The sequence below is a fragment of the Diplotaxodon limnothrissa genome, linkage group LG19, assembly GCF_057381915.1.
Source record: "Diplotaxodon limnothrissa isolate DT_005_m linkage group LG19, D_limnothrissa_male_GT1.1, whole genome shotgun sequence".
NCBI classification, from domain to species: domain Eukaryota; kingdom Metazoa; phylum Chordata; class Actinopteri; order Cichliformes; family Cichlidae; genus Diplotaxodon; species Diplotaxodon limnothrissa.
Window position 1 is genome coordinate 27,388,664 of NC_140614.1, and position 19,935 is coordinate 27,408,598.

Here is a 19,935-nt window from a genome sequence, read left to right on the forward strand (position 1 = left end):
AGTACAAGTGCTAGAATAAAAACACACAACAGTGAGCAATTCTGTAATAGCATTGTATTAAACTAACAGATCCTAAAACTGAGGATATTTCCTCTTTATTTTTATTTTATTTAAGTTACTTTTTCCAAGTTTCAGTAGTTTTAATTTTCTTCAAAAGTTTAGTTTTTAATTTTACCTTAATAATTAGTCAAGTAAAATGATTTTCACATCTTAGTTTTAAGTTTAGTCTTAGTTAGCTAATAACCTTGCTGGGAGGGAATGGTATAATTGAACTGGGAGAAAATATAACCTACAAATAGGATGCAAACCTTCTTCTTTAATTTATCCTGTTTTGCTTTTCTTAATCTTACTTTCCCTTTCCATCCTACCACTAAGATCTAGTTAAACACCCGCATCTCACTGTCACCTCACACTAAGCCAACTTTTACACACACATTCATCCAGCCTCACCAACTTATCTTCCAAATTCCAACCCCCAAACCTACCCTGTTCCCAGTCCCCATCCTCTGTCATCTCCACCCTTCTGTCAGCAGCTGCCTAAAAGCCTTCAAAATGCTGCGAAAGAGCTCCAAGGCATGGAGTAACGGCTCAGAGGCCTACAGCAGTGATCCCGAGGAGGATGATGAGGAGGAAGAGGACATGATATTTGGAGAGAGTGATCAAGACGGCATGGTGGAGGAGATGATGGATCTGAGCGACCTTCCCACAGCGCTCTTTGCGTGCAGCGTCCACGAAGCTGTGTTCGAGCAGGACTTGCACAGGGTGAGCTGCTGCAAAACGCACTTTCTGGGCTGTGTCTTTGTTTTGCGTGACTGGGTGCTTATGCGTTTGAGTCATCTCGCTCAGTGTGTCAGCCCGTCCAAGACTTAAAGTCTGGCAACACGTGCGCAGTTGTCATCCTGTCTGTCGAAGTCCAGTCACGGTCTCAAGCTGCGCTGCTGATTGCTCAGCCGCAAAAGCACACGCACATATGCACACCTGATGTTGCTGTTTGTTTGCCAGGGAACACGAGTGCAGAGCAGCAGATTACAACATGACATGCACAGAATCATGAGCCACACTCAGACTTGGCCCATGTGGTTGTGCATAACATTCAGGCATCATCTCATGCATTGTATTATTTATATTACAGATCTCATGCATATATGATGCAGACACAATTATATGGAATTGTGTCTATGCACATGCATACTGTATATATTCAGTTAAGGCCTCTTTTGAAAGTGTTGCCTTTCTCGTAGCTCAGCAGAACAGCAATACGTGCTATCAGTGGATCCTATTTGCTGGAGGAGGATACAAAGTAAATACTTTTAATTTTCTGCCCTTTAATCCAATTACGCTGCGCTGTCATCCCTCCATCCGTCCAGCTGGCATCGTTACATTTCCCTGTCTTCAAGTCTTTTTTCTGTAAGGTCCATCCTCTTGGTCACCCAAAACTATCAAGCTCATCATCCCCTGATCACAATCTACAAACTTTCCTGTTAACTTTCTTATCTGTCTTACTTTCTTTAAATACCTCCCTCCTCCCCCGTTCTGTGCTTCTTCGTAGCCTTCTTTTTTTTATCCTCTCTATGTGTATAAATGCAAAGCAGAGAGGCTAAATCTGGCGCATGCACCAAATCCCTTTAAATGAGTCACTCCTGCTTTGTGAGTTTGCTGTTCGTACACCCATTGCTCCTAGCGCTCGAGTCCACCCCCTTCCCTTCCTTTTCGTTTTGCCTCCTCACTTCATTACGATTCACACTCCAGCTTTTAAGTGGAAATACCACCCACACACCCTTCAGTGAGACCCTGTCAATAGAACGTTCTCCATATGTTTCAAATAAATGAGCTATGCTAAATATAGAACTTTTTGAGGTTTATTTAAGCCTTTAGAATGAGGGCACAAAGAGATATGAAATAAAAAACAGGTTGGGTGTGGTATTTTCAGAGCATGAACACGGATTTTTATGAGGTTGTTTTTAGCTTGTAGCTGTGCTTTTTCAATTTTACACACACAACCACACACAACCTGTAAATCGTGTTAAATTTGGAAGATTTCAGCATTTGCCTAACTGCTATAAACTTATCTAAATGTGTTGTCAACATTCAGCAGGAACATAGCAACCTACATTTTTGTGTCTTTGGGCTCTTGGCTTTCTCCCAGCTCCGACATTACCTTCTGTTTCTGTTCTCAAAGGCCTGCATGTAGAAGGGATGGGCTGTTGCTGTAATCACACTGTGCTCTTCTAGAGAGGAGAGATGGCTACTGAGACAGAGAAACATTTGCCTCCATGTTTATGAGAAGCTCTTAGCACACTGTAAAAGCCTTTTTCCTTTCTTCTGCATTAGTGAAAAGTAAGTAAAACCTAGTGGCACACTTCCTCTTTTATCTGCACTATTTTTTGCTCCTGACCAGCTTTCGGCTGAAATGGAGAGATGCCTCAAAAGTGTTTGGATTTTTTAGTTTTTATAGGAAGATCAGCTAAGGTCTGACTGGCTCAGCTCATGTCTCCACTAATCCTCGGCTTTATTATTCATTTACTAATTTAAATGACGCGTCATTATTAATACAGGACTGCACTAATACACTTAATGATTTAAATGATCATGCATAGCACTCATATCATCATGTCAATTAAAATACCTAATGGGCCTTTCTTTATCATTCTGCATGTGTCATTTATAAAGTTAGATTCATCATTTACGCTATAGGCAAGTGACCTTTATTTGTTAAATTAATATGTTTTAAAAATATTCCAAAAGAGGACTTTTTTGTCAGTTGTTCATACAGAGGATCCAGTTTGGTATTTCCTAGTTTTCAATGTCAGAGAGAACATCTTAGTGTTCACGCTGCAATGTGCTCTTAGAGCAGCTTCTAATTTTGAAATGATTCATTATCTGCTGTAGAGCACCCACAGAAAGCAAGTGTGTACAAGGAGTGAGGGAGTGTGGGCAAAGTAACAAGGCAAATGGGTTTCTGTGCTTATGAAGGCAAAGGTCAGGGGAGCCGTCATGAGCTGTCCCCCATAGTGGCTAGCGTATATCAGGCCTAATCAGCACCGAGCAAAGCTTTTATTGCTGCTTCTGCTTCTGTCAGCCTGAGCACTCCTCACTCCATAACCAGTGCGATCAAGCAAGTAGCAGCTGCAGTGCAACACCAAACAAAATGTTCTTATCTTGCAGGCAAACAAATTTTGTTATAAGATTAATGTAAATTATGCGTGTTAGATATCCAAATAATTATGTTAACAGCAGGTTAAATGTTACATGTTTTTTCGGCTACTGATACTAACCTACCCACAGTGAATTATGAGATGCCTCTGAAGTTTGTCTCAGCTCTCCAGAGCTCTCTAATTATTCTCATCTCGAGCTGCAGTAAACACATGTCCTCAGCAACAAAGCCAGAAAGAGCCACACGGCGCTGCAGTACCTACCCAGCAGAAAACGGATGGACAGTAAACATTAGCTTCTAGTGGCAGGCTGTGAACATGATAGTGGAGCATTTAGAAGCCCCAAAGATGTTAGTGTTAGACATCGATGGGGGCGGAGTCAAGCCAAAAAGTAACTGAGTATTAGACTTATAAACTTGAGGGACCATAAATGGAGCTCCAAGTGTTGCATTTGCAGTTTAATTCATTATTTAAGTATTTATTTAGCTGAGTAGTATTCATCTCTGAAAATAATCTCTCATTTTTTCTCTCCTTTTTCTCCATGTCTTAGATGTCACCTTTAGCTAACGGACACATTGTGTTCCAATTTCCAAAAAACATCTCTGTGTTTGCTGATATTAATAATCTGCACTCAAAAAAAGAAACGTTTATGCTTGCTCCTGTTCTGTAGCCTGGCTTTATTGAAGCCTGCAGCATGAACGCAGGAGGGGAAGGAAAAGGGACGTGTATGAATGTGCAGGCAGACCCGTGGGGTGACATTACTTTCTAATTTGCTGAGTATCTCCCTGACATCAGCTGGAAGGAGCATCAGGCTGCAGCACATGAAAAATGAACTTGCTTTATATTCATTATGTATTAAAATACTTATCAGATTTAATTACTCATTAATTGAAGGTGCCAGAATGATGTTCCAGAGCTTTATGGCCCGCTTTAACCCTAACATGAGCATTGCTTCTAATTTGTTGAAACTTCGTTTTTGTTCATACAAAGGGGCCATCCAGTTGGCACAGCAAAACATGTTAACCACTATTAGTAACCACTTTATCTTTAGTGCAAAATTTTCCAGGCTGACCCTCTTAGCAATGCATTAGCAATATAGCATTGATGTAGTGCTCTAAGTATGTGAAAAGTAAAACTCCTCTCCTCTCACACTTTCTGTCCCACTTGAGTGCAATGTGTTTGATAGTGTGACTCATGACTATATGTATATATAAATATATGTATGTATGTATACATACACACACACACACACACACAAACACACACACACACACATAAATATATATGAGGATAAAGAAAGACAACCCTTGTGCAGAGTGCCGCTGAACCATCGGGACTAAAGATAGTAGGGTGCAGGACTCGAAAAGTGTGAAGTAAAGTGAGTGTGAGTATGTGTGTTTATGTAGTACACATACATACAGTGTGCATGCAAGTGTATAGTAGTGATATGTTTGTATGTATCAGACTGCAGTCTATTTTTGGCTGTCGGTCCCAAAGGGTGAACATGAGGGAGCGGGTACTTTGCAGGCTGAAGGTCAAACACGATGCAGTAAAGAGAGAGTGAGTGCCCCCGGCCCGCTACTCCTGCTGTGGCCTGGATATTATTCTGGTACCCCTACTGGAGTGATTCTGCGGCCTGGTGTGCTTGTTTTGCTTTTGTGTGTAACAGGGAAGAAAGCGGAAAACAATTTAAGATGACAACAGAAAGCATAATTTGGCTAAACAGAGCTGGTGATGCATTCAAGTGTTTGAAAAGATGACAGTGTTTTCTTTTGCAGTGACAGGTTTTAGTCACTTTTAGACATTTTTAGACTTTAGTATCTACAGAAAGCTGAACACACACACATACCTTTTCTTAAATGCTAGTTTATGGTTGCTGCATTAGGTGTTGTTTTTTTGTGCCAACTTTGATGATTCTGAACCATTTATACTGGCACTTGAGTTGCACTACACACTCTGCAGTCTTGTCATGAACAACAGGTGTCACCACTCAGTAAACTTCCATTAATGAAGGAGTCCAACAAGGAAACAAAGTGATTAAGGAGGTTTTTTCAAAGAAAGTCTCATCTTTTCAAACTGTGTGTGTGTGTGTGTGTGTGTGTGTGTGTGTGTGTGTGTGTGTGTGTGTGTGTGTGTGTGTATACACTCATGCTTGTTTTCCTGTCTAATAGTAGACCATTTTATTGCATGTACAGCATTGTACATATAATACTGTCTTTTAATTTCTTTTTGTTTTAGGATGAGATATTTATTGAAACTAATGCAAACATAAATCCAAACACTGTATGTAAGGCAAAAACAGAGTTTTTACATTTCTATTAGAATCAGAGTCAGATATTTGATATGACCATCTTTATTCTACAGAACAGCCTGAACTCTCTTAGGCAAGCGCCTGTCATTTCTTTAAGTCATTTCTTTAAGTATTCTCCAGGCTTCCTGAAGGACATTCAAAACTCTTCTTTAAATGTTTGCTGAATTTTGTTATGCTTTGTCAAGATGATCCCACGCTGCTTCAATAATCAGGTCTAAATTTGAATTTATCACTCAATAGGACCCGTTGCCACTGATTTTCAGTCCAGTTCTTGTGTATTTGGCATACCTCGTCCTTTTCTCCCCGTTTCTTTGCCATAAGAATGGCTTCTTCACACCCACCCTTCCACTGAGACCATTTCTCCATGAAGCTTCAGAGAACAACCAACACTAGCTGAATAAACTGAGGGAGCAGAGGGATCTATCAGGTTCTGTGTCAGGAAATGACTTTTAGATGCTGTTCATCTGCCGTAGATAGTTTTTATAGGGCTGTCATTAATTATTTTTTGCTACATTTGTACATTTGTACATTTAAATAATGAAATTGAAACAAATTGTGTTTTTTTTATCACAGGCTGTTGAATAATACAATTAAAAATCGGCTCTTTACTAAGTTGTCTGTTGACATAGCACTGGTTTAGCCCTTGAGTTAGGGACTTGAAAATGGTCAGGGGCAAGGACTGGACTGAAAATGAATGAAAAAGTTTCAATTAATCAGTAATAAAACTTTTTAAACATTTAAAATTCAGGTGAGTATTTAGAAGAACGTGTCTACAAGTAGTTTGACGCTTTGCTTATGTTTATGCATATGCACTGCCCTAATGTCCACAGTGTAATATGGGCATATAAGTACAAGAAAAAAGAAAACAACAAGCTTAAAATTAGGCCGTATCTGTACTAAATCATTGTGCAAACTTCTGGCAGATTTCAACACTGCTCTGATCCTTAAAACAAAGTCTGCTGACCCGGTTTTAGTTTGAAAGCTTTGAGGTGTTGTTTTAAATCTGGATGAAAACATATTTGTGTGCATGTAAGCCCAGGACAAAAAAATCTTCAATCATCTGCTTTGTGGAATGACAAGGGATCCCTGTTCGCTTGTGCATAATGACAAATATGGAGCTAAATTAGAGCTTGAACACATGAATAGCATTAGGGGTTAAGAGGTTTGATTACAGTTGCATTAATTTGCCAGTAGATTTTCCCTTAGGCTCTTACATTGATGTGCTTGACTGATTAGAAAATATGAGCGAGAGAAAGTCTTCTGTAAGCCATCCTGTCTGTGAAGGGTTTACTGTGTCATCAGGAGATGTTGCTTTTACAAAAATTAAACAGAAAAAGAAATCTTTGGCTGTAAACCTTTTGTAATCACCAGCTCTATTGGAGATGAGAAAAGGTGATTAGTAATTATAATTTGATTACATATTTCCTAATCTAAGATTAACAGATTATCATTGCTAGTTTAGTGCCATAGCCATCAAATTTTTAATTTTACTGCTTTTATTTTAATATTTCACCTTCATGAATTTACTAAGACAATCACTTAAGCCCAAAATGCAAATGAGAACAAATATATCCACTAATTAAATTGCAATGTTATGATCCACTGTGAGCTTGTTAAACTGTTTTATGGGCTAACCTGTAAAGGCTGCACGCAGAAATATTTTGTATTTTCTAATTAGTTAATTATTTTTTTGGACTTTTTGACTTTAATTCTGTTTAGTTTAATTAGTTTCCAGAGCAGTGTTTCTGGTCTCAGTTTAGTTTTTATTGTGTGGAAATGTTTCGTTTAATTTTTCTTACTTTCAGCGATAGTTTTTTTTCTTTGTAATTATTATTTTATGGCAGGCTTGTGTCAGAGGCAAGATTTGTTTAAAAGCAGTACAGGTGTCACTTTAAAAACACAGAACATTTTAACTCACAGTCTTATAGACGACCAAAGTCTCAATAAACATGTTGATCAGTCTCTCATTAGGCAAATGTGAATAGAATTTTACCAGACTGACAAATATTAAAACTAAGATTATTACCTCTATATTTTTATTTTTAGTTTGTTTTCCAAGTTCACAAAATTGCTTCAGTTAGTTACATTTTTTTGTCAAAAGTTAGGGTTTTTTGTTGTTAATTTAATTTTTTTACAGCTAGTTTTAGTTTTTTTTGTCTCTAGTTAACTATAATGACCTCTTCTGTAACACTGTAAAATGCACTCAAACCTCTATACAAAGAAACACAGTTCCCTAAGCCCTTCTCAGACGTGGTTTTATTAAGATCTGTTTGATATTTACATGGATCAGCTCCCTTTCTGAGTGAAATTAAATTTGCTGAACTGTTTTGTTAAACACTGGGGACTCATTTTCCCCTAATACCATTTAACAGGGTCAAATTGTTGTGAAATAATTTGAGTGTTGATTTGACAACAAAGGCGGTGACACCGTAATCAACTTTTTGATGAAGTCTTATGAAGGAGGCTTGAAAATGGTTGGTCTCAGTGGAGCCTTTATGATTAAGATGATACAGCTGTCTGCTGATGGTAATGGGTGTTTTAGCTCTACAAACCTAATTGTTGATAGTTGAGACGCTCTTGGGTGTACAAAACTCTTTGTGAGAACTGGATGACCATTGGATGACCAAGCTATGGAAATAAATATTATTACTGAAGTTATTGCAGTTGAGATTTTGTCACAAGATATGATACCTACAGACAAATGTTTTGTTCTTCACCAATGTGGTCAAAATGGTCATTGCTACAGGCGGTTGCTTTGTAGTGCTAGTTTCTTTCACTGACTCCTTGTTAATTCTGAACACTTCTTTCTTTTTGCCCTTTTCCTTCCTAAAGATATCAAAGTGTCACGTCTGAGGAGTATCTCCTGTTTTTGTTCTTCTTTCTGTGGTCAAGAAAAAAACAGAGGTGACCACTGGAGTGTTTTAACAGCCCAGTATAAATGGAGGGATGAGAAACAGTGAAGAACAAAGGTGCAAAATGTTGTTGTTAGTATGATTATGAGTAACTTGGATATAACTGACAGCTCTCCTCATTCTCTTGCCTGTATGCTATCTATCTTCCTGTCATAATGGTCATGGATTCATCTAACCAGTTTAGCATTCCTCTCTTTTTGTTTTTCCCCAACTTCCTATTATACAACTTTGTTCTTCACAACTGCAGCGTCTTTGAAATCTTCCAGGCTTTTACAGAAGCTTGTTTTTGGACACTCTTTGTGCCGATCCTGCGGTCCTTCCAGATGTCCTGTCTGTTTGGTTTCTTCTCTCTCTGTCAGGCTTGGCACATGTCTTCGTGCGGATCTATTTCTGCCTTTGGGCCTTTCTTTCTCCTTCACTTCCACTACTCCAGGCTTTTCTCTCACAAGTTTGGGGAGGTGGATTGTTTTGCCTAAGGGATCTGTGGGGTTGCTTTTCCTCACAAGATGGGGGCCGCAGATATTTTATGACTTTCGCTCTGTGTTACCATATGTCTGCTCCACCGACAGCATGTACTGTTTGATAAGATGTGATCTTTCATTCTTTGAAGATTGGTGGACTTTGGGTGAACCTTCTCTTTATTTCCTTCCTGATGGCGAAGGTTTTGGTTCTCTACTAGATGAGACAAAACAAAAAGCAAGGTTTGCCATTTTTAAAAAATAAATAATACTTAGTACTAAATAATAATTATATCATAATTATAAATAATAATTATTTTCTCAGGACTATCCAGTGGCCTTGTAGATAAAAGAGACTGGAGTCAAAGTTTTAGTCAATTCATAATTAAACTGAAAATAAGCTAAAAAAAAAGAAAAAGATATGGCACTGGTGGTTGTTACAATTATTCAATATTGAGATTTATTCATGAAAATGAAAAATGTGTTTGTACTTATGCAATATCTATTTTCTTACAGTAGTTACATCAGTTAATACAGTAAGAATTTTTTTTTAAAAGCTGTTGCAAATGTGTTCAGTCTCAATCCTCACCATCCCGTGATAATGGATATGGCAGTATGTATTGGGGGGGGGGGGAAGTGGTCCGATCTGTTCCAATTTTTAATTAAGTCACTAAACACCAATGCTTCAGAGGGAAAAGCACTTTTAAATTTAAAAAAAAATAAAGGAATCAGTTTCTGAGCATCAGGAGACCCTCTGTGTGCCAACCACATGCCTGATCGCATCATCAGAATTCCCTACACAGGTGAGTTGTTCAGCTCCTTCTTGTAGCTTCCTGGATTGCGGGTATGCAGTAGAGCTGGTGTTTGCAACATCCTGCAATTATGAAGTGCATCTGTGAAAAAAGTATGTTTGTTGGCTTTGCTGTGATGTTGCGCCTGCTGTAAAAGGGTCGATAGAGAGGAGCAGCAACACTCCCGAGTAAAAAGATTCAAACTGACCTGATCACTGCATTATTCACAAGTTAAAACTTGTGGTCCAAGATGCTGTAGAACACATTACAAAGTCGTTTTCACATTTTTGCTAACTCTCAAAACTATAAAAGTTTCATGCTGGTCTTAGTAGGTCTTAGTAACTGTAACAGAGCCTCCTTATCTGTGTGGACACATTAACAGATGTGGTTAAGAGAGGGGATGCAGATGACATTCCCCAGGAAAGCAAAATAGTCCATCAAAGCAAACTGCAGCAGATATTAACTTATTATTTTTTAAATCATTTTAATGTTTTTGAAATTTAACATTATTTCATGTTAGAATTGAAGTAAATAACAGAGCTGGGCATGTTGCATGAAGTAGAAGGGAGATTTAATGCTGACCTGTTAAAACATTTGTATCATTACGTTTGATTAGAAAACATGAGGCTGCAAACACATTTAATTCATTAAAAGTTTTTACAATATTGTGTAATGTTACAATATTCTTGTTAACACCGTGGTTGTATGTTTAAGTTCTAAATATGATTAGTTGACGCTTTTAATTGGACAAAATAAGTAACTTTTTGTGCTCATTACTTGTGGAAATTCTTTAGCACTATCGTTTTATTCTTTTTTTCATTTAATCTTACTTGTTAGGTTTATATTTGAATTTGAGAGACAAGTGGTAAAATATCGTAATATCTCCAATGCCACATTAAAAATATCTTAGCACATAAATGTCATTCAGTTACCCTGCGATTTAATAAATCCCACAGCTAATCAAAGCCACTTACATAAATCTGTGATGTAATATTTCAAAAGCTCAAACATAAATATATCTACTTACATCCTTATATACCCTCATCATGGACTTGTTTTGCTGTTTTGTACACCGCCTCCCCCACACCTTCAAAAGAGCTTAGTGGAAATAATTTTTAGCTCTTTGATGTGCGATTATGACTGGTTTTATGTGTGGCTGCTTTGATGAAAATGATGGCTTTTCTTCCACACACGCATCTCGCCCCGCCCTCGCCTACTACACAAGGCTTGATTATGACACTCTAAGATTTACTGTGCTATGTAAGACATTGTGTTATTTGTTCTTAGTCATGCTCTTGCGATTCTATTTAAATCCAGATTATTTTGCGGTTCAATCAGTCTAAAAACAGAAATGTACTGTGGGTGATTTCAAGAATAGCAGTCTCAGTACAACAATAGAGTATGAGCGCCTTTTTAACTGATGCAGAGTATAAACGGACTCTTATGAACGAGGAACAAAAGTAATCATGCAGTCCGTGAAATTGAACAAGGCGATTGCTTTTAGGCAAGAATGTGTCAAATTAACGAGCCAAAACAAACCCATAAATAAATAAGAAGTTTAGTAAAGCTGATAGTGAGAAATAAATGAAAAGATGTTATAACATTATAATAATGGAAAGCATCCACTGTGTTGTATATCCAGGATGGTTACTTGTGCCTAGTTTTAAAGACTTTGTTTATATCCTCCATATTTTAGATTTTTTTACTTTTTCACTTGCTTGCATAACTTTTCATTGTCTTAATGTAACCACCAGCTCCCCTCTGAGTTTGCTTTTGAAGCATTATTGTTGGAGGAGAGTTGGAGCAAACGGCATTTAAAACGATTTCTGTATACAGAAAAGGATTATTGATGCTGTTGCTGATGTTTTGTCGTGGAGTATGTTTTTGTTGTGTTTCCTTTTGTTTTGGTCCCTTATTTAGCTTTGTTTGTTCATTTCTGTTCCCATCATTGTTCGTTCCCGCCCACGAGTGCTCTCTTTGCTATCATTGTCTACTTTTCACCGTCTCCATCATGCTGCCTATTGGCTGTACTGTGGCATTCTGTTGTACGCTTTTGAGCATTTGTTGCTTTGATAATTATTTGGTTGTGTGAAATGGATCTTAAACTTAAGCATAAACATTTCCTACTTTATTTAAATTTAGTGTGCTCAGTCTACAATCTCATTGCACCAGTGCACCACTTGTGCCCATCTCAGCTGCCATTAGAATCCCATAGCTTTCAATTAGATCTGAAAGAATAGAACGCTCTTCCATCCTCTGGTGAACAGTCTTATGATTTCTTCCTTTCTCTTTGTTTGCTTGCCTTGGAAAATGATACCCATTTCTCAGAATACAATGTTTTCTTCAAAGCTTTGAAACTGCCTCAGGTCCCTCCCTGTTCTTTCTTCTTCTTCTTCTCCTTTGTTATGTTTCCTTTAGCAGCGTTGTTGCCTGCATATGGGTCAACGAGTCCGCCTAGCCCAATCCAAAGATTTGACCTGATTTCAAAGCAATCAGTGGAACCATCGGCACGTGTCACTCTGTGTTTCCTCCTCCTCTCGCTCTGTCTCTGTCCTCCCCACAGAGCTATACGGCAGCTCATCTCTCCAGCTCCTAAGCTGCTGGACGGGGTTAAAATGTTGAACAGCTGCTGGTGGCCCACCAGATGTGGGCTGTGGACCAAAAACATACTGTGCAGTCAGTTCTCATATTTGTTATGCAGTTTGCAAAAAGCTTTTTTTAAAATTTCATTTCTTAACAAATTTGCACATTATTAGAATTGAAATGCACCACACTAAAGAATGTATTTAATAAAACATGGTTAATAGATAACTATAAAAAGCTATTAAGTCGAACTATAAAACTAGGAATGACTGTGACCAGTTGACTAGACAAATAAATATTTGCTGCCCTTCCTTAGTCGGTTAAAATTATTATTTCTATTGTATTAATGTATAAAAGCAGGTAACTGTTGCGTCTAAGATGCTACAATACCACCATCCATAGCTACATGCCCAAAAGATGCTAAATGGGAAACAATTGAATGGGAAGTTGTTAACAAACAAGCTGATAATACTGATGACAGTCATGGTAACAATCATAGTTCTGCAGCACTCAATTCAGAAAATTGATATTTGTAGAGTGTCGGTGCAAAAATCTTGAGCAGTGATTTATTAAAACGTCTGCAAAAATACATGGAAATACAATATATAAGGAAAAAATAGAATTTGAACAATTCTAACGAGCTTCAACACCAATCGAACTCCTTTATCTAAGCTTTCTTGTAATTTCTTTACGTAGTCTTCAGGAATAGTTCTCAGGGCTTCTTGAACAACATTCAGAGCTATTCTTTGGATGTTGGCTGCCGTTTGTAGTGTTCTCTGTCAAGATGATCCCGCACTGTCTGCTTCAATAATGTTGATGTCCGAGCTCTGGGAAGATCAATCCATTACTGATAGTGTTCCATCCATTGTGCGGTTTTCTATCCAGATATGCTTTTATTGTGGTGTGTTTGGGATCATTGTCAGGCTGTAAAATGAAGCCATTGCAAATAGGATTCTTCACATTTTTAAGGACACACTGTACACCATGCCAACACATGCCAAGTTTGGGGGTAATAGAGTAGGTCTTTGAGAATCAGCTTGTTAATGCAAAAATACTATTTTATGCTGGTAAAACTGTGTTATCTTAGCATTTTTCCATAGATTTACAGTTTAAAATGGTTATTTGCTAAGTCTGTTATGTGTAGACACAGCATTGGTTAGGTTAGGTGAGTTGAGGTTGCAGATGCACAGCAATTGTGGTCAATTATGAAGGAGTTTAAATAGCATTCCATATGTAAAATGTAGAAGTGGATATGGATAAGAGTGCCAGCTGAGCCTTCAGCTGATGTCGGCTAGCGCTGAGATCAGCTAATTTGCCAGGATTGCTGTTGCTTTGGTGTATCGTTATCTCACAGGTTAATGTTGGCACGGCTATTCTCCAGATAGGTACATTAGAGAATTTCAAGATGTCAAATGTGCTTTCAAATCTATGACCACTACATATTTAATGACAATACATTTTAAGGGGAAAAATGAATAATTTAAGAGTAACTTTCAAAAATGCTGATCTGTCAGCAGCTGTCATCAGATTTTGATTTATCTAGCTAAATCTTGATTGTAAGTACACGATATGAGCTTTTTTTTACACCTGAACCCTACCCAGGAGTGCAGTGCACATATTGAAATTCTGTTTGCATAGGTGCAGATTTCCCATGTTAACAGGCTCATTTCTGTTAATTAGGAGAAAATAGTTACAGTCAGATTTGACCTTTGGGAGTTGTGCCTATCACTGTTAATTAAAGTTTGATTGCCAGAAGTCATGTAAAACTCTCGTCTATCAGCATATTTCACATCTGAATGACTTCAGCAGCTTCATCATCCTCCCCTCAATTTTCTGAGCTCAATTGCAGAATTCAAACCACCAGATTAAAAAGAGAAAAAACGTTTGGGGCTTTGAAGCAGTGTTGATGGAGGCTACTTGTTTTCGTCATTTCTGTTGTGTGCTCATCTTCAGGTTTTGACGCTGTACTTTGCACACAGCAGGACCTTGCTCTCTTTCACTCTGTTTCACTCAGCCCCTCACTACTTTTATTCCCTCTACACCAGCTCTGCCTCTCTGTGCTATTCTTTTCTGCCTCATGCTGTCTCACCTACACTCTGTAGATCTGTCTCTCTGCCCTGTAGACATTCTTTTATCCTCCCATCCCTCTGTCTCCCTCTGGCTCCCTGGGCCTGTACTTGGCTGCTTGCTATAAAAATAGCTTGGCCTAGATTACAGCAGCTGCATTGGCGCTGGCACTACAGTTGGTTTGGCTGGGCCAAGTGAGGTAGCCTGTTGTAATAAGAGGTTGGCAGTGAAGAGATGGAGTGCATGTGTGTATGTGTACATGTGTTTGTGTGTAAACATATACTAACGCGTGTCTTTGTGTTCATTTTTAATACACAGGCAATATACAGTATACTGTAGATTTGCATGCAGTTATTAGAGTTGTGCTTGTGCAGAGAAGCGTTTGGTTATATATGTGCATGTGCATGCATGTGTCCATACTATGAGCATGCGTGTATCAGCCCACCAATGGTGATCCACTGCCCTGATTCCTCCCCCCCCCCCGCTCCACTGCAGAGCTCCACTTCAGAATACAAATTGTGTTCGTCAGTGAGTCTGAGACAGTGTCTCATCCTTTGAGCATCTCTGCTGCCTCTCCGTCCACTCCTCTCCTCATCTCTTATGAAGTGCATTGTGCACATTAGAGAGAGCAATAGCTGGATTGCTATCCTATTGACTGCACTTTATGTGATAATTGCATGTATAACCGCTTATTGGTCATAAAGAAGCGAGGTTTAAGTGAAAGACAAAACACATTAGGTTACCAGGGGTTTACATTTCCTAAATCTAACCGTGTTCTTGGCATGTATCTTTACACTTTATATTTAGACACTGTTCTGTCAATATCTGCCTACAAAAAGAGACAACCGTACTGCAGCTTTTACTGTGTCACTACTAAATTAGCTGCAGCTTAAGCAAACAGATTAAACTTGACAGAATATTTCTATTTTAGGAGATGTACTTTGGAGTTGCTGGTGGACATATTTTGTTACCTTGCCAACAGTCTTTAAGTGAAGCTAAATTTATAGACCGCTGCCGGAATCCACATATTAACCGTACAGATGTAAGAGTGGTATCGGTTTTCTCATCTTGGCCTCAGGAAGATTTTTGTATGACGTGGAATTTATGGAAGCATATACATACAGCGTACCTCAGTAAATTGAATCTATAAAACAGTGCTGACCATAACAGCATTGTTACTTATAGCTAACAATAGACCAGAACATCTTCAGTTCTGCTGTTAACCCTCTAAATTGCCAGCATTTGAAAGGAAAAAATGAAAAACGTAGTGTTCCTCAGGTTTTTTCTTTCAGATTTTTATATAAGCCTTTATATTTTCCTGCACAAAGTCTTGTTTGGGCTCTCTTCATCCTGTGAGATCTAACAGAGAGAATTGTGAATGAGGAGAGAAGAATTGAGAATGAGGAGGAGCAGAGCTGCAGAATGAGGCCAGAGAGGAAGAAAAGTGCTTCATCATCCGCGGCGATCCATCCTACTTATCAGCTGCGACAAAACAGATCAAAGGAAGCTGCGCTTCGGTAGCCGAGAACAACACATGCAGTGGTCTGCATGGTTTGTTGATGCCAGTGGCCACAGCAGCGCTCCTTTAACCTTGACCCACCCACGACATTCATGTGAACTAATTATTTAGCTCTGATTTTGCACCATTCCTTACTGCCTTTAGTCCTTATTTTTAATTTAACAGACCTAATTCTACTCATATGTGTTGTTTCTGTACATTTTCTTCTTAAACATAAATTTTTGGACATACTTTTAAATCAAATCCCCATTATTTATTTATATATATATATATATATATATATATATATATATATATATATATATATATATATATATATATATATATAGTTCATATTATTAAGCCAAAGCTAAAGGGGGAGCCTGCGGTGGTACCTGAAATGTAATGTGTTATCATTTCAATGTGTCAGATCCCCTTTTTTATCTGTCGTCCTCAGTGCATCATCGTAAATATAACCATCTATTCATTTGTTTCTGCTTGTCCAGTTTGGGCAGTAAGTAACTGTGGTTCAGCTAGAAGATCCTGGGTTTGAATCTAAGGCCTGGCTGGGAGCCTGTCTCTGCAGAAATGTGGTTGTGGGTACTCCAGCTTCCTCCTACAGAACAAAGATGTGCATGGATATACAGAAGTAGCCCCAGACTCACATGCAGGTTGGTTATCACCAGCATGTGTGCTACATGCTGTAAGTGGTAAATTTGCAGTGCCACATAGTATAATATACTGTTTTACAGTATGTTACAATATTAAAGAAGCAGAGGTGTGGACTCGAGTCACATGACTTGGACTCGAGTCAGACTCGAGTCATTAATTTTATGACTTTAGACTTGACTTGAAAAAATGTTCTAAGACTTGTGACTTGACTTGGACTTTTACACCAATGACTTGGGACTTGAATTGGACTTGAACCGGTTTACTTGAAAAGACTTGATATTTTACCCCAAATATAAAATTTAACACGCATATTATATAGAGATTGAAAATGTGACGTCATTCACGGGTAGAACCTCAAAGGATTCTGGGAACTCGTGGCAAGAGGTACTAGTGCACGCAGGCTTTCAATTGAAATCACAGCGATAAAAAGAAACACAAAAATGTCAAGAAGCCGTTGTATTATTAACTGCAATAGCCGGTCGCATGACAGCCACGGGAAGCCGACGGGTAAAGAGATCGGTTGTTATCGGATTACGTCGTTGAAGAGAAATTGTTCGAGCCATGTTTCCAAAGTAACAAAGACGCGACGGATGGCCTGGATTGCAGCCATTCAAAGATCAAATATAACGTCCCAGAACCCTCCAGCTCACAGGTTAGTCTGCTCCAAGCATTTACACGAAGGTCAGTGTTTTTTAGTAGTTAATACGTCATTTTTCTTAACATAATTGGTGATATAGGTTACAAGCAAGTCTGGCGCTGAACAGAAATTGTCGCGCTATGCTCCTTTATTTATTGTGCATAAATAGTGAATTGTCCTGACACAATATTGCGTTTCGCTTCTGTTATTATGGTACATTGACAAAAACATATACTTTTATTCACAGGATAAAACAGGTTTTTTGTATCACTAATTGCCCAGTACGATTACAGCATACAATATTATTGTCACTGCTACATTTCTGTGATGCTACCAGAAATTATTTCCACTGCTAATTAATTACCGTTGAGCTCAAAGGTCCTATTAATAAACGGTTAAGGAATGTGTATTTATGATGACGATTTGTGAGACTGGTAAACTTATGATACGTACGATGGTTTTTCGTTCTACACGGTGCATTTCAAGGTCCTGCACCCATCCGTCGGTAAACTGTACCTGGGCTTGTTGCAGTGACCTGAAGTTACTAAACTTCATGAGTGTATGCACTCACTCCAAGAACCGTATGATTATAAATATGCATATAAATATGCTAAGATGAGATAGCTGACTTCATCTAACTAGCAAATGTTGTCCAGGCTACGTTGGTGATACAGTTTTTTTTAATGTGTATGATATTTTTGTCATGCGGTTTTAAAGCCGGTCCTACAACCGCATCCAAGAATAACATGCAGCTTATCTCAGAACTGTCGGTGAAAATTATTCTTGGAGCTAGGTTTAATTGAGCTGCATTTTAAAGAGGTGCAATTTCACAATTTGTGTATATTTTCTAAGTTCACTATTTTGTCATGTGTTGAGAAAAACACAGATTTTAAAATTACATGGTCTAATATTTACATTTAGCATATAACTGCAACATTATTTTTTCGTTGTTTTTTTTTTTTTTAAAGACTCGAAAGGACTTGAAATTCAAAATTTCAGACTTGTGACTTGACTCGGACTTTTACACCAGTGACTTGAGACTCGACTCTGACTTGCCTGACATTACTTGAGACTTGACTTGAGACTTGCAAAACAATGACTTGGTCCCACCTCTGTAAAGAAGTAATAATTGATTAGTTCCAGGCAGAAAGGACCTAATCTCTGTTTATCTGCAAACATTTGCTTTGCTGATCTTTCTGTTAACAGGAAGTGAAACTTACTTTTTTTTCAGCTTTGACTCAAAGCTTTGTAAATAGGGGAAAGTGAAAAGAGAATTTTCCAAGAGGGCATAAATAAATGATCACAACCTCTGGCAAACTTAGACTACATTAAATTCAAGTAAACAGAGCTGATTCAAAAGAAAAGACGACATATGCGTGCCGCTTTATCACTCCTCTGCGTGTGATTAATGAGCTGTGGGAGTGCTTTTGATGTAACATCTAAACCTGTCAGGTATCATCACCAGCGCTGCCTGCTCGTGCTGCCATGACTTGAAAGACTAAAACAGTTTCAATCTCAACAGATGAAGCAGCTGACGGTGCTTTTCAGACAAGGTCAACATGTTACTGTGTCTGATATGTTGTGTTTTGTGGCTTTTACAGGGGAATTTTTCCAGACCGAGTGACTGACACTGTCTGCTGGAGGAATGTCACAGTCATCCATAAATATCTTTCTCATGTTCTCCGTCTGCTCAGTGTGGACAATGCCTGACACACACAGACAGAAATAGCCCTCACGGCCCAGAGCCTTAATATTAATGGCTTATAGGGACTTTGTTGTCTCGGCTGGTTAGACAATTGTTATTATGAAATGGAGTGCTGGAGAGACAGATGATCTGAGTGATGGAAAGAAGACAAGGTGTGTTAGCATTTTACGCAATGGCATAATGTCTGTGGAATCTGGAAAATGATTGGTCTTCAAGTGGAATGGAAACTCAGTCTTTCAGTATAATCAAGGAGCTGTGGCAGCATCACCAGCTTCATCAGCTGCTTTATTGTGAGTCATAAAGAGCCACAGTACCACTAAAGTACAAACCAGTAACTGAAAAGTTCTTAAAAAGTTTTCGAGGCATCAAAATGCTGACAAAATAAGGTATATCTATTAACAGCATGCAGACAGACATCGGCATGATGGGCTTTTAGGCTTGTTGTTTGTCTGTATATTCCTATTCTCATGAAGTCACAGACCATGTCAACTGAAGGCAGCAAACAACTGACATCTGTGGTTATGCAATTGTGGCTTGACAAGGCAAAAAATAAAGCAGCGGATGCCTTCAGCGGAAAACATATTTTTCATTCACAGTGCTGATGGTAAGCCAGTAATCAGAGTGTATGTAATGTGCTGTGTTGGGCAGAAAAACTACACAAACACAGCTTGTATAGGATTGACTTTAACAGTTGATTTCACAAGGATTGTATTCATAACAGTGACAGCACATGTTAATAGACACCAATGTACCAGAAATATAAGGTGCAAACATTATAGCAGAACTGCTAATTTACATCTGTAGTCCCGGAGCAGGTCGCATAAGAACTTTATAATAAACAAAGACATGTAGCTGTGAGCCTTGTGTAACTTGATACTGCTAGAAATCATGCTGGACTAAAACGGATGCTGTGGATTAAGAGAATATTCAGCAGAAAATCCAAACCATACACCTCCACGCTCCAGTATACTGACTATATAACCTTGTGATCTGAGATGTATTGAATTAACTTGATGTCTATTTCTGGAAAGGTAATGTTGAATCAGCTCCTCGCTTTTATTGTAAGATGATATTTTGTCTTATCTCCTCTCTGACTCCCTGAAGAAGTGAACCGTAACGGTACAGTTGAGGATCTCTCATGCTACACTT

General features: G+C 38.4%; 1 protein-coding gene across 1 annotated transcript in view; it reads left to right on the forward strand.

Annotated features, from left to right (window-relative positions):
• rcan3 (regulator of calcineurin 3) overlaps window positions 1–19,935 on the forward strand; it is a 50,161-nt gene that overhangs the window by 1,148 nt on the left and 29,078 nt on the right. The window contains exon 2 of the mRNA XM_085342450.1: window positions 497–762. Within this exon, the coding sequence (XP_085198576.1) occupies window positions 553–762 (210 nt within the window). The 5' untranslated portion in view covers window positions 497–552. The remainder of the gene's footprint in view (window positions 1–496; window positions 763–19,935) is intronic.